At 46.5% G+C, this 14635-nt stretch overlaps 1 protein-coding gene across 2 annotated transcripts in view; it reads right to left on the bottom strand.

The window, feature by feature from the left end:
- LOC126161414 (prohormone-2-like) overlaps positions 1-14635 on the bottom strand; it is a 297507-nt gene that overhangs the window by 130414 nt on the left and 152458 nt on the right. For both annotated transcript variants that reach the window (XM_049917204.1, XM_049917203.1), the window contains exon 3: positions 9351-9563. In XM_049917204.1, the coding sequence (XP_049773161.1) occupies positions 9351-9563 (213 nt within the window). The remainder of the gene's footprint in view (positions 1-9350; positions 9564-14635) is intronic.

Consider the following 14635-nt stretch of genomic DNA (forward strand, 5'->3'; position numbering starts at 1 on the left):
TACTTGGGTATTTATTATATTTATTAAACCTTGTCTCAAGAGCAACATACAATTGTGAAAGGTTGTTGTTGTGCTAATCTTAGTAAGACTTTGCGCTCTAATTGTGTTACTGGACCGCGCGGGATTAGCCGAGCGGTGTAGGGCGCTGCAGACATGGACTGTGCGGCTGGTCCCGGCGGAGGTTCGAGTCCTCTCTCGGGCATGGGTGTGTGTGTTTGTCCCTAGAATAATTTAGGTTAAATAGTATGTAAGCTTAGGGACTGATGACCTTAGCAGTTAATTCCCACAAGATTTCACAAACATTTGAATTTTTTTTGTGTTACTGGGCCTTGGGGCCAAAGTTTGAAACCTTGGTATGCCTTGGTGATACTGATTGAGTCTTGAGTGTGAAACAAGTGTCTTTGTATCAACTTAATCCTGCTATTTATTGGGCGCATCTCTGGCAGGTTGTTATTTAGGTAAATGTTTTTGAGAACATCAGTTCTCAGTGTCCGAAGATTAGTCAGAAATATTGTGTGTCTTAATTTAAGCCGTCAGGCGCATAATTGCCAGTGGTTTTAAAATTTTCTTATGTATCAGATAGACCTTGTTTCATAAAAAAACATTGGTAGCAGGTTCACTAAATTCTTGTGACTTACTATTCTTATTACCTAGAGTAATCAGGATTAAGATTTTGTTGTTCTAAAGGAATTTGTAGATATGATTGTTAAATAAAACGTGCGATAACAAAAGGGGTCCAGTCCTTCCTATTGTTTCCCTATTCCCTAGTAGATGACCGTTTCACACAGAACTGCCGCAGTTGGGACACTGTTAAACTATTTGGTGTGCATGAAGAACCACTGCACTCGCCGTATGTGACTGTGAGGCGTGGATTCACAAGCACCTTTATTCTCGGTACGTTCTTCTTTGAACGGAATACAGTCACAGGGACAGTGAGGTGTACTGCCGCGTCTGCATACTATCGAGACCCCTGTAAAGCATGTGAGTCCTGCTTTGAGAGAGCACAACAGTGTGGAAACACCGTCTTCATGCAAAATGGAGCAATACCTCGTGTCCTTCACCCACTTAAAGATCTACTTAACGTAACCTTTGACGATCGCGTTATCTCCAGAGGCTTTCCAGATGCTTGGCCTGCAAGATTACTTGATCTGAATCCATGTGACTTTTGGCTCTGAGGATATCTAAAAGGCGGATTTACCACGCACACATTCGGCCTCTGCCTTGTGTGGAGGCCAGTATACAGGCACATGTTGCTCAGATTCCACTGGTACTGCTGCGAGCAGCTGTTGGTCACGTCGTTTTACGGACATAGCATCTCCGGTGCTCCCAGTGAATAAATTGTGTAAGCGGTGGTTAAGAATAACAGGAAAATTATGCTGTTCTCACTTGTTAGATTTTTCTCCACGTCCCGTTCGTAAACCATTACATATGGAAACATTTCTAAACATTTTTCTTGCATTCACAGCGCCACATTTGCACCTGGTGGGAAAATTGGAACTAATTTTTTTTTCAGCGTAAATGAGTTTGACACATTAGAGTATCCACCAATATGTTGCAATACTGTAATTACAACGCACCCTGGACCTCCGTGAGTAACTGCACTTTAATCACGATATAGCCACCTGGTGCTACGATTGCCTGGTGGATCGCTCCTACCACTCGATTCTCTTCAACGTAAATCAGAAAGCTATTTTCATTCAGCTTTCAAATAACTTCCGGGAATTCAGCCAGGTAACACCTTCAGCGACCGCCGATATTTCGGCGGGAGAACACCCCGCCATTTTCAAGGCGAACTGCAACGGACAGGCGACGTACATGCAAATTTAAAAACTCGGTTCTCGGACTGAAGCAGGAAAGATAACACACACACTGAACACTAGTGCCACCAAAGATGACCAAAGTCAGAGCTATCGATAGTGAGACTACGAACTCGCAGGTGAGGTAGCATTGACTCTGTCCCTCTGTTTTTTGACAAGGGAGAGAGCCGGATTTCAAACAGAGTTTAAACAAAAACCTCCATCCCTAACGAGGTTGCTCGCTAATTTAATCTCAACTGCCTCCTTAATAACACTGCCCCAATAGCTGGACGTGCATGCCAATATCTCGGTGTTATTAAATAACATGGGGTGACCAGTATCCAAGGAATGGTCGGCAATAGCAGATCTACTTTGCTGCTGTAGTCGTGTGTGCCGTTTATGCTCAGTACATCGGTCCTCCACGGTCCTGATGGCCAATATACACCATGCCGCAGCTACAAGGAATGCGATATACACCCGCTTTATGCAGACCAAGATCATCCTTAACAGAATTCAAAAGCACTCTTATTTTAGATGGAGGTCGGAAAGCACATTTCACATCGTATTTCCGTAAAATACGACCGATCTTGTTGGAAGTGTTTCCTAACTAACGCAAAAAGGCAGTAGACTTAGGTTGTCGACTCAGAATTATCATCAACCACCCGATGTTCAGTTGGTCGATAGCGCAACGCACGTTCAATCTGTCTATCACTAAAACCATTTTGAGGAAACGTAACTTCAAGACGGGCCAGGTCAGCTGGCAAAGTCTCAGCGTCGGAAACGACATGTGCCCTGTGCACCAAGGTACGAAGTGCACCTTCACGTTGACCCGGATGGTGACAACTGTTAGCCTGCAAGTACAAGTCGGTGTGAGTACGTTTCCTGTAAACTGCATGTCCCAATGATCCATCATCCTTTCGCCTAACCAACACGTCAAGAAAGGGAAGGCAACCATCCTCTTCCATCTCCATCGTGAAACGAATGTTCGGGTGGATCGAGTTCAGATGTTCTAGAAAGGCATTCAAAATCTCCCTACCATGAGGCCAAACAACAAAGGTATCGTCAACGTATCTAAATTCCCGGAAGTTATTTGAAAGTTTTATACGCCAGGAGAAACTCAGGTCTCACATTACTTTCATTCAAGTATAAAATTGCTAAGTGACTACAACAAGGTTCTCTCCCGCTGCAGCTTCCAGCTTCCTTACCCCGCATAGTCTCGAATTGTCACTCTTTCCTAGCGTTTATTCTGTGGTACCCGATTCGCTGTTTTCATGATTTCACAAATTTATGTTAATTAAACTCTGTGGCCAGATGCACTTCCTGTCGCCACAGCAGTTGATGACAACGGGGGCTAGTCATGTAAGTCACCTTATGTGAATCATAAAACTGTATTCTATGTGTGTATTGTATTTTCTGAGGGAGAGGCTGCGAATCAATGCAAAATTTATTTAGAGAAACATGGAAAACCGCCTGAATGTCATATTGACTCTGGCCAGTGCACCATATCAACGGTCGTTGCTCCGCTGTGTGGATTCGAACCGTGTCTGGCTGACCTCCATGTCTCGCAAGCTACAGAGCTTAAGCCATACGAGCATATCACAGCATCCACTTTTTTGTCCAACCCGAAACCGAAACGTCACGTACTCTAATCTCGGTTCCGCCAATCCCTACGGTTAATCGGCCCGTAACTCCAGTACACAAATAGGTCAGTTCTCTGAAGCTATAAAACAAATGCAGTGTAATTGTAATAGTCAGTGGCGATCGAGTTGGTTCTGCGGTTACGCCTCCGGGCTCACATTAGGGACACTGTGGTTCAAATGGACGAAGGCAAATGCCAGGATGGTTCATTCGAGAAAAGAATGCCAGTCACCTCAATGGTAGGTCATATATCTTCCCAAAGCTCTAGCCGTTGCCTGTACTGACTCTACCATAGATTTACTGCAGCGGATGCATCACATGGACAGTGCTGCCTGGATAAAGTAGTTACGTACAAGGTGTGATTCAGAAGTTTCAAGACTGATTCATTTCTGAGCAGGGGAGCGCGCGAGGACCGGTTCCGCCGGGTGGGGGAAGTAGTGGGCGGTCTCAGGGAACGAACTGACGCTGCGGCAGTTGCCTCCAGAACCCTGGAGAGCGCGCATCGCCTGCAGCGTGACTGCGTGTCATTGACCTCGGTCGAAAAGTGGGACAGGCGAAAATGGAGCAGCGATTAAGGTTTGCGTGTGACTGAACAAAACCGTCAGGGAGACTCTCGGTATGATTCAAGAGGCCTTTAAGGAAGAATCCATATCCCTTGCAGTGGTTTTCATGTGGCACAAACGTTTCAAAGATGGCCGCGGGAATGTTGAAGACCGATCTGGGAGGCTGTCATCAAGCCGAACGGATCAAAATGTGGAAAGAGTGTGGGAACTTTTAAACAATGGCCGTCATCTCAACGTGAGTGCCGCGCCGCTTGAGGGATGGAGTTCGCCGCGTCCTCCCAGTGATGAAGGGCGACTGGATTCTCCAGCACGACAACGCGCCCGCTCACACGTCGCGCCTCCCCGCCGAAGTTTTGGTCAAGTTGAACGTGACAATATTGCCGCAGCCACCCTACAACCCGAACTTGGCTCCAAGTAACTTTTTCCTCTTCCTCCGAATCAAGACAGGCCTAAGAGGGAAGCGATTCGACTCCATCGACGCCATCCAGCAGGCTTCGACGAGAGCCCTTGACAGCATAACGCCCGAGGCCCTCCAGAAGGGCTACTAACAGTGGAAGACGCGCTGACAAGGCTTTGTTGATGCTGAAGGATCATATTTTGAAGAAATTTACTCCGCTGTATTTAAATGTCCAACAAAATTTCTAGTCTTAAAACTTTTGAATCACACCCTGTATATAAAGCCCTTTCTGCCGCCAGTCTAGTCTCACCGACTCAGTTTCTTACTTCTTGTAACTTGCAGATGTAGCACTTGTCTGCTGAAAATAACGCTCTTGGCATATAATTGACTGATGAGTTGTAGTGTGATGCCCGGCCACTGTGGCCGAGCCGTTCTAGGCGCTGCAGTCCGGAACGCCGCGACTGCTATGGTCGCAGGTTCGAATTCTGCCTCGGGCATGGATGTGCGTTATGTCATTAGGTTAGTTAGGTTCAAATGGCTCTGAGCACTATGGGACTCAACTGCTGAGGTCATTAGTCCTCTAGAACCTAGAACTAGTTAAACCTAACTAACCTAAGGACATCAGAAACATCCATGCCCGAGGCAGGATTCGAACCTGCGACTGTAGCGGTCTTGCGGTTCCAGACTGCAGCGCCTAGAACCGCACGGCCACTTCGGCCGGCTGGTTAGTTAGGTTTAAGTAGTTATAAGTTCTAGGGGACTGATGACCTCAGATGTTAAGTCCCATAGTGCTCAGAGCCATTTGTACCATTTGATATTCACAAGAAACACTGCGTAATCATCTTGAATAATAGAAAGAAATGACGTTCCTAATACACTCTAAGACAAAAGAATTTAAAAAAACAACACACCACGAAAGAATTGTCCGAATGAGACGGAAATCGGTAGATGTGACATACATGTACAGATAAATGATTAAAATTTAAGAAAAACTAGATGATTTATTCAAGAAAAAGGGCTTCACAAATTGAGCAAGTCGGTATTGCCTGTGTAGTCCGTCTCTGGCCCTTATGCAAGCAGTTATTCGCTTTGATAGAGAGAGTTTTTGGGTGTGGTCGGGAGGGATATCGTGCCAAATTCTGTCCAACAGGCGCTTTCGGTCTTCAACATCCTAGTTTCCTTGAGGGCCCTGCCCGTAATGCTCCAGATGTTCCCAATTAGGCGAGAGATCCGACGACCTTCGTTGCCAAGGTAGGGTTTGGCAAGCACGAAGACATACATTAGACACTCTCGCCATGTGCATTATCTTGCTACAATGTAATCCCAGGATGGCTTGCCAAGAAGGGCAACAAGACGGGGCACAGAACATCGTCGATGTACCGCTCTGCTGTCAGAGTGCCGCGGATGACAAGGAAAGGCGTCCTGCTACGAAATAAAATGGCACCCCGAACCATCACTTGTCGGGCCGTATGGAGGCCGACAGTCGGGTTGGTATTCAACCGCTGTCCAGAGCGTCTGCAGACACGTATTCGCTGCTCAGTTTGAAATGGTGAGACTCCAGGGCATGCGGCACCACGGGCCATAGATGGCAGGAATGAACGACAGCTGAGGAGACAAAGAAATGGTTCAAATGGCTCTGAGCACTATGGGACTTAACAGCTGTGGTCATCAGTCCCCTAGAACTTAGAACTACTTAAACCTAACTAACCCAAGGACACCACACACATCCATGCCCGAGGCAGGACTCGAACCTGCGACCGTAGCAGTCGCGCGGTTCCGGACTGCGCGCCTAGAACCGCGAGACCACCGCGGCCGGCAGCTGAGGAGACGTGTGTGCGCGAATACACATGCAAATGTTGAGCAACCGACTGGCCGGATGAACCGTGGGATTACCAACGTTCACTGATGTAATCATGAGGTTCTAAGTGTATCTTATCCTTTAACAGGTTTTTATGTGTATATTTCTCTCTGCTTTTAAAACATTCCCTGAACCAGCGTCTTGTTTGTTGCTTATTCTTCAAACACTGCGCCAGAGACAATGTTAGAAATACTTCAGCTGCATTTGTAGCCATTACCACTTGCGTAAAAATACAGCATAGACGAAAAACATCGGGTTCAAAAGTAAAGTTAAATTGACAAACGTGGTTGCTACGTCTACACGCTTGTTTGACAAATCTGTGGCTAGACGAGAGCGAATTTGACAAACAAGTTTGCTCTTATACGAGCACGTTATCAAGTTATTAGAGACTTCATTGTACATTCCAAGAAAGTTGATGTAATGATCGGCTTCTGAGAGTAATATTTCCTTTATCAGAGTTTCATGGGTTAATCTCTCTCTCACTGTAAGTCATTCCCTGGACCAGACTCTTGATTTTTTTTCTTCTTCTTTAAAAACATTGCCAAAGTCAGTGCCAGAACTACTCTGTCTGCATTTGTAGCCATTCTCACTACTGTCAGAATACTCACGAACACCATCTGCCTAAAAGTATGAGTACACTGACAAATTTTGTTTGTACGTATATGGACTTGTTTGACAAATCTGAGGCTAGACAAGAGCGGATTTGGCAAAAAAATTTATCGTTTTTAGGCGCCTTAACAATCACGTGCATGCGCCTACAATGATATGATGACGTCACTGGTAAAACAGTTACCGCGCGACAACGAAAAACAGAAGATCTATTGGTTGTGGGAATAACCATTCATCGCGCATTAATGATCTTGTAGGTATTAGCGATTCAAATCTGACAGTTCTCTGTTACACAAGAAAGTTCGTCCGACGAGCGACTAGACGTTTTAACGTCAAAACAAGTGAGTCGAATCGTGCAGAAAGGGGTTCGAAGTGAAGGGACCTGAATATGGCATAATTGTAATGCCGAAACTGGTAGCAGATAAGAAGATCACAAAATAAATTTCTACAATACATACGGCTGTTGTTAAATTATTGCATCAAGAAACTTTGACAGGGTTAGCGAAGTTTTCGTACACTCACTCTCGGCCCGCACTCACGCCGGTCGTTCAGCTGTTGGTGGTCGGCCATTCAGTTGTTGAAAGTGTTGCCACTGGGCCATGAGACCAAAATTCTAGGCAAATAATAAAAATTTAATAGATATATAAAGTACTCGAGCGAAAGTATGAGCTGAAAAGTATCGACTAGAAATCGAGCTAGAGTGACCGTAGTCAATGCCGTGAAATATCGGGACTAGTCCCGCGTCACTAACTGTGACCTAAGACCCACGAGAAAGAAAGGCCACGGCGTGTACGTCACAGCAAGTGACACTGCAGTTCTCACCAGTGCTACCAGCTGCCTCTGGTGGGGAGCGACTAACTATTTCAGACGAGTTTAATAATTCTTGACTATGCACTTAAATGAATGCAAGCACTGGAAAGCACACGACAAAGTTAACTCCTTCACTGGGTACCTTTTGAATTACTCTGCTGGCCATTAAAATTCCTACACCACGAAGATGACGTACTACAGACGCGAAATTTAACCGACAGGAAGAAGATGCTGTGATATGCAAATGATTAGCTTTTCATAGCATTCACACAAGGTTGGCGCCGGTGGCGACACCTACAACTTGCTGACATGAGGAAAGTTTTCAACTGATTTCTCATACACAAACAGCAGTTGACCGGCGTTGCCTGGGGAAACGTTGTTGTGATGCCTCGTGTAAGGAGGAGAAATGCGTACCATCACTTTTCAGACTTTGATAAAGGTCGGACTGTAGCCTGTCGCGATTGCGGTTTATCGTATCGCGACATTGCTGCTCGCGTTGGTCGAGATCCAATGACTGTTAGCAGAATGTGTAATCGGTGGGTTCAGGAGGGTGATACGGAACGCCGTGCTGGATCCCAATGGCTTCGTATCACTAGCAGTCGAGATGACAGGCATCTCATCCGCATGGCTGTAACGGATCGTGCAGCCATGTCCCGATCCCTGAGGCAACAGATGGGGACGTTTGCAAGATGACAACCATGTGCACGAACAGTCCGACCACGTTTGCAGCAGGACTATCAGCTCGGAGACCACGGCTGCATTTACCCTTGACGCTGCATCATAGACAGGAGCGCCTGCGATGGTGTGCTCAACGACGAACCTGGGTGCACGAATGGCAAAACGTCATTTTTTCGGACGAATCCAGATTCTGTTTACAACATCATGATGGTCACATCGGTGTTTGGCGAAATCGCGGTGAACGCACATTGGAAGCGTGTATTCGTCATCGCCATACTGGCGTATCACCCGGCGTGATGGTATGGGGTGCCGTTTGTTAAACGTCTCAGTCACCTCTCGTTCGCTCTGACGGCACTTTGAACAGTGGTCGTTACATTTCAGATGTGTTACGACCCGTGGCTCTACCCTTCATTCGATTCCTGTGAAACCCTACATTTCAGCAGGATAATGCAGGACCGCATGTTGCAGATCCTGTATGGGCCTTTCTGGATACAGAAAATGTTCGACTGCTGCCCTGGCCAGCACATTCTCCAGAGCTCTCACCAATTGAAAACTTCTGGTCAATGATGGCCGAGCAACTGGCTCGCCACAATACGCCAGTCACTACTCTTGATGAACTGTGGTATCGTGTTGAAGCTGCATGGGCAGCTGTACCTGTACACACCATCCACGCTCTGTTTGATTCAATGCCCAGGCGTATCAAGGCCAGAGGTGGTTGTTCTGGGTACTGATTTCTCAGGATCTATGCACCCAAATTGCGTGAAAATGTTATCACTTGTCAGTTCTAGTATAATATATTTGTCCAATGAGTACCGGTTGATCATCTGCATTTCTTCTTGGTGTAGCAATTTTAATGGCCAGTAGTGTACATATTGAAATCCTGCGGGCTCCGCACGGAGCCCGGCGTTCGCGGAGTGCGGCGGACAAGGCGACTAGTGTGACGTCACAGGTTCGTTGCGGGGCCCGTGTCTCTGGCAGTGCAGTGCGGTGCGGCCACTTACTGGGGTCCCCGTAGAGCTCGGACTTGAGCAGCGCGTTCTCCACGTGCTTGTCGGGCGCCGCCTTGCCCGCTCCGTACAGGTAGCCCTTCTCGTACTGCGCCACCGTCTTGCCGTCCCCAGACACGGAGGCGCGGCCCCCGGACCCTGCCGCCTCCGGTGCCGCCCCCGGTGCTGCCGTGGAGGCTGACCCGACATCAGCTGGAGCCTCGCCTCCTGCGGAACACACAGGCTGCCGTTGCTGCGTCCTGCTGTCTATTCACACTGCCAGTCTACCGCCTTATGAAACTGGAGGCTATGGTGTGGTGGACCGGCGCGACTGTTCCACGGGGCTGAATCTCTGTGACGAGAGCTGTGTACCTGCATTAGACAGGCAGTGTGAGCAGCAACTGATGCTCGTTGCTGGCTACGCCAACGATGTCAACGGAAGTACTGGGTTTATCCAGTGGTAACAATACACGAAAAACACGGAGTTTCTCTTTCGGCAATCGGCACAGAATTACATAAAAGGAAGAAGAAGCAGATCAAGACGGACTGGAAGAAATCGTATTAAGAGCAGAATTTGACAGAGTATTGAAAGACCGAAGCCGAAACAAACAACGTGTATCATACGCAATTCTCTCAGGACTATTAGGTTCCTTGAGAGAGTCAGCCATGATAAAGCTTTTCAGTGTGGTGTGTTGGATGTATGAGACAGGTGAAACATTCTCCAAGAAGAATTCTAACTCCATAAAATACGAGTGGCGACAGATGTGAATATCACATACCATCAGTTTGATACATCATGAATACATAACATTGACGGTAGTTATTTGCAGAAATACTGGTGGCATCGATCTCGGGGAAGACCAACTTAGGTTCTGGAGAAATATAGGAATACGTGTCCTATGGTTGTTACCTATCTTTTCCGTGTTCGTACGTCAGAGCTCTTCCATCAATTTTCACATCGTCGTAATCACAGCAAACAATTAAGGAAGTTTTCTGAAAACAAAAAGCCGCTTCGATTGTGTCCTTTGACCATCAAGGAAAAGGGCTATACGTTATTTCTCCTCACACATGGGTAGTCCAAAGAGATACGTTATCTTTGGTTCCACAGTTCCGCAAAAAGCTGTTGCTACTGGAATAAATGACACCTCTTGTACTAGAATCAAAATATATTTTTCCCAAGCTTAAAAACCCTTTTCACAGTTTCTACGCACAAAAATTTTTATGTTAATTTATGATCCTATATTTTAACATCTGGAAGAGGTCTTATTGGATTCCTGACAGAAATCAGGGACGGAAGGAATTACATGCATACATCTGAAGTAACTGCGGTAGTGCTTTCCTTAGATTCTTTTGTTTTCCTAGAACTACGCAAAATACATTGAATGCCTTTGTTACTGCATTCCTGTTTCTAAAATATAGTGTTCTGCTTTATGAAACATTATTTCTCTTGATTATATCCATTGCGGATGACGAACTGTAACTGCGATTAATATTGCCGGTTTATGAAGGTGTAATATACAGCCTCTCTCTTTTTAAATGTGATAGGAGTGCGAGGTTCGCAGGAGAGCTTCTGTAAAGTTTCGAAGGTAGGAGACGAGGTACTGGCAGAAGTAAAGCTGTGAGGAGGGCGCGTGATTCGTGCTTGGGTAGCTTAGTTGGTAGAGCACTTGCCCGCGGAAGGCAAAGGCCCGAGTTCGAGTCTCGGTCCGGCACACAGTTTTAATGTGCCAGGAACTTTCATATCAGCGCACACTCCGCTGCAGAGTGAAAATCTCATTCTGTGATACAATTTGTTGAGTCTGGTATATTGAGAACATGTCCTCCAAGGTGGCTGACACCTATAGACTGATGGCTCTGAGTAAAAGTTCACAACATTTTTTTACTGAATCAGGTATAAACAATACCCTACGTAGCTCTCGTTTAAAGACCAGTAACGTTCCGCATAATATTTGACTAGTAATCATTGTGTATCCAAGTCATAATGAGGTTTTGTTTGTGCTTTCAAGAAGTTCTAAGTCCATCCAGCAGCTATCAATTGGTGGGCGAGCGGCGGCCGTCGAATATGGGTGGTAGTGTGTGGTCCGTCGCCGTTCGCCGTACTCGCTGGCAGAACGTCGGCCCCGGAAGTAGACGCGCAGATTCTCCAGTCGAACCGAAGTTCAGCCTCCAGTAGACGCGCTGACTCTCCAGTGGAACCGAAGTTCAGCCTCCACTTCGCTCTGCTGTCTCAGGACCTTGCATACCCCTACATATCCGGTGGGTGGAAGGTTACTTACTGAGTAATGCTCTAATTCCGCCCAAGTGACAGGCGCTGCAAAACAGTGCGGCCTAATTGGCGTGCTCTGTGCACTGACTGAACGGCGGAGTCGTCGCGCCCCCCCTAATGCCTGCTGCTCAGGCAACCAGGCTGACTCTGCTGTAGCACCTGCAGCCTCTGTTCCCCAGTATTGTCTAGTTTTCGAGACCGTCTTCATCAGACGGGGTGTTACATGAACGTTATTATCTGTACCACCAGCAGCTAGACACTAGTGCCGTGATGCTGGCGGAGCAAAAGGGAAATTTTAGCGTAAGCTAACGAAGCGTCCGTTGGGGTGGTCTTCAGTTCAGAAACTGGTTTGATGCAGCTCTCCATGCTACTCTATCCTGTGCAAGCTTCTTCATCTCCCAGTACCTACTGCAGCCTACCCCCTTCTGAATCTGCTTAGTGTATTCATTTCTTGGTCTCCCTCTACGAGTTTTACCCTCCGCGCTGCCCTCCAATACTATATTGGTGATCCTTTGATGCCTCAGAATATGTTCTACCAATCGATCCCTACTTCTAGTCAAGTTGTGCCACAGATTTCTCTTCTCCCCAATTCTATTCAGTACCTCCTCATTAGTTATGTGATCTACCCATCTAATCTTCAGCATCCTTCTGTAGCACCACATTTCGAAATCTTCTATTCTCTTTCTGTCTAAATTATTTATCGTCCACATTTCAGTTCCATACATGGCTACACTCCACACAAATACTTTCAGAAACGACTTCCTGACACTTAAATGTACACTCGATGTTAACAAATTTCTCTCCTTCCGAAACACTTTTCTTGCCATTGCCAGTCTACATTTTATATCCTCTCTACTTCGACCATCATCAGTTAATTTGCTCCCCAAATAGCAAAACTCTTTTACTACTTTAAGTGTCTCATTTCCTAATCTAATTCCCTCACCATCACCCGAGCTAACTCGACTACATTCCATTATCCTCGTTTTGCTTTTGTTGGTGTTCATCTTATATCCTCCTTTCAAGACTGTCCATTCTGTTCAACTGGTCTTCCAGGTCTTTTACTGTCTCTGACAGCAACTCCGAAGTCTTCATGAAAAGAAAAATCGTTATGTTTCAGAATAGGTTTTGCACTTTCTCTTAGTATGAATGACAAATACGTTCTGATAATGAACATTTTAGTCTGTTTACACACACACACACACACCGTATTTAGGTGCCCTTGGTTTGACAGTAAACAAACACTGAATGTAAGTGTGACACTTTGTCACATTGCGACCTTTCACATGAGATGCTTGTAATTACGAGGGGCGCTCACCAAGTAATGCAATACATTCTTTTATCGTCCAGTTTCGGTTGAGAAAATGCGGTATTTGTTTTGGGCATCATCGAATATTCCCGTTTGAGCCCCTATAGTTCCATGAAGTTCCGATTGGTGGCCGCGCTACACGTAGCCTCCAAAATGGCGTCTGTAACGGAGGTGCGTTCCAAGCTGAGAGCTGTCACTGAGTTTCTTAGGGCGGAAAGCCAAAGCATCGCAGATATTCACAGGCGCTTGAAAAATGTCTACGGAGACATAGCAGTGAACAAAAGCACGGTGAGTCGTACGGTCAGGCGTCTGTCGTCATCGCAAAAATATCGCGCACGCATGCCCGATCTCCCGTGTGCCACTCGGCCGCATATAACATTGACCACTGTAATGTTGGAACGTGCGGACACTCTCATTCGAGGTGATCGACGGATCACAATCAAACACCTCGCTTCTCAACTGGACGTCTCTGTTAAAGACCATAAACAGCAAATAAGGAACATCTGTTCTGAATTGCCTGCACTTTATGGCGCTCACGGTGACAATTATCTGTCGAACATGGTCACAGGCGATGAAATATGGGTTAATCACTTCGAACCGGAAATAAGACGGCAATCCACGTAGTGACGTCACACGACCTCCCCTCTAAATGAAAAGTTGAACGCCACACCCTCAGCCGGTGACGTGATGGCGACGGTCTTCTGGGACTCTGAAGAGGGTTCTTCTGTTTGATGTCCTCCCTCGTGGCGCGACGATGGACTCTGAAGCGTATTGTGTTAGCCTCATTAAAGTAATGAAACGATTTCAGCGTGTTCGTCGCCACAAAAATGCAAACGAACTTCTCCGTCTCCATAACAACGCTAGGCCTCACACAAGTCTGCACACCCGAAAGTAGTTCACACAATTTCATTGGACAATTCTTTCTCATCCATTCAATTTCACGGATCTCGCACCTTCCGACTGCCATCTGTTCTGCTCAATGAAGCGTGCACTCCCCGGGAAGCAGTACGTGGTTGATGGGGAGGCTGTTGATACAACAAGACGCTCTGACGTCGACCAGCAGAGTGGTACCTCGCGGGCACAGAAGCCCTCCCAGTAAGGTGGCGTAGTGCCGTAGAATTGATCGGCGATATGGTTTTATAGCCAAAAGAGTGAAGAATAATACGGTATACTGGATTCTTGAAGGAAACAACCTGCTGCCAGAGAAAAAATGTTGTACTACTTATTGAATGCTTCCCATATTTCATTCTGCAGTTTAGTGCATCACATGTCGAAGTTAGAGACGTGGCAAAGTGTAATTCCTAGTTCCTTCACACTGTTGGTACTTACGTTCAGTGTTTGTTTGCTGTGAAACTGAGTGCATCTAAGTTTAAATTGTGTGTGTGTGTGTGTGTGTGTGTGTGTGTGTGTGCGCGCGCGCGCGTGTGTGTGTGTGTGTGTGTGTGTGTGTGTGTGTGTGTGTGTGTGCGTGTGCGTCTGTGAGTGCGCGCGCGCGTTTGTGGAAACTGGATAAATGTACATGTCAGTTCATATTTATCATCTACATCTACACATATACTCCGCTAGCCACCAAGCGGTGTGTGGTGGGGAGCGCAATTTGCGCCAAAGTCACATTTCCCCCCCTCTGTTCCACTCGCGGATCGCGCGAGGGAATAACGAATGTCTGAACGCCTCAGTACGAGCTCTAATTTCCCCTGTCTTTGAATGGTGATCATTGCGCGATTTGAA

This window comes from Schistocerca cancellata, chromosome 2 (assembly GCF_023864275.1).
Source record: "Schistocerca cancellata isolate TAMUIC-IGC-003103 chromosome 2, iqSchCanc2.1, whole genome shotgun sequence".
Lineage (NCBI taxonomy): Eukaryota > Metazoa > Arthropoda > Insecta > Orthoptera > Acrididae > Schistocerca > Schistocerca cancellata.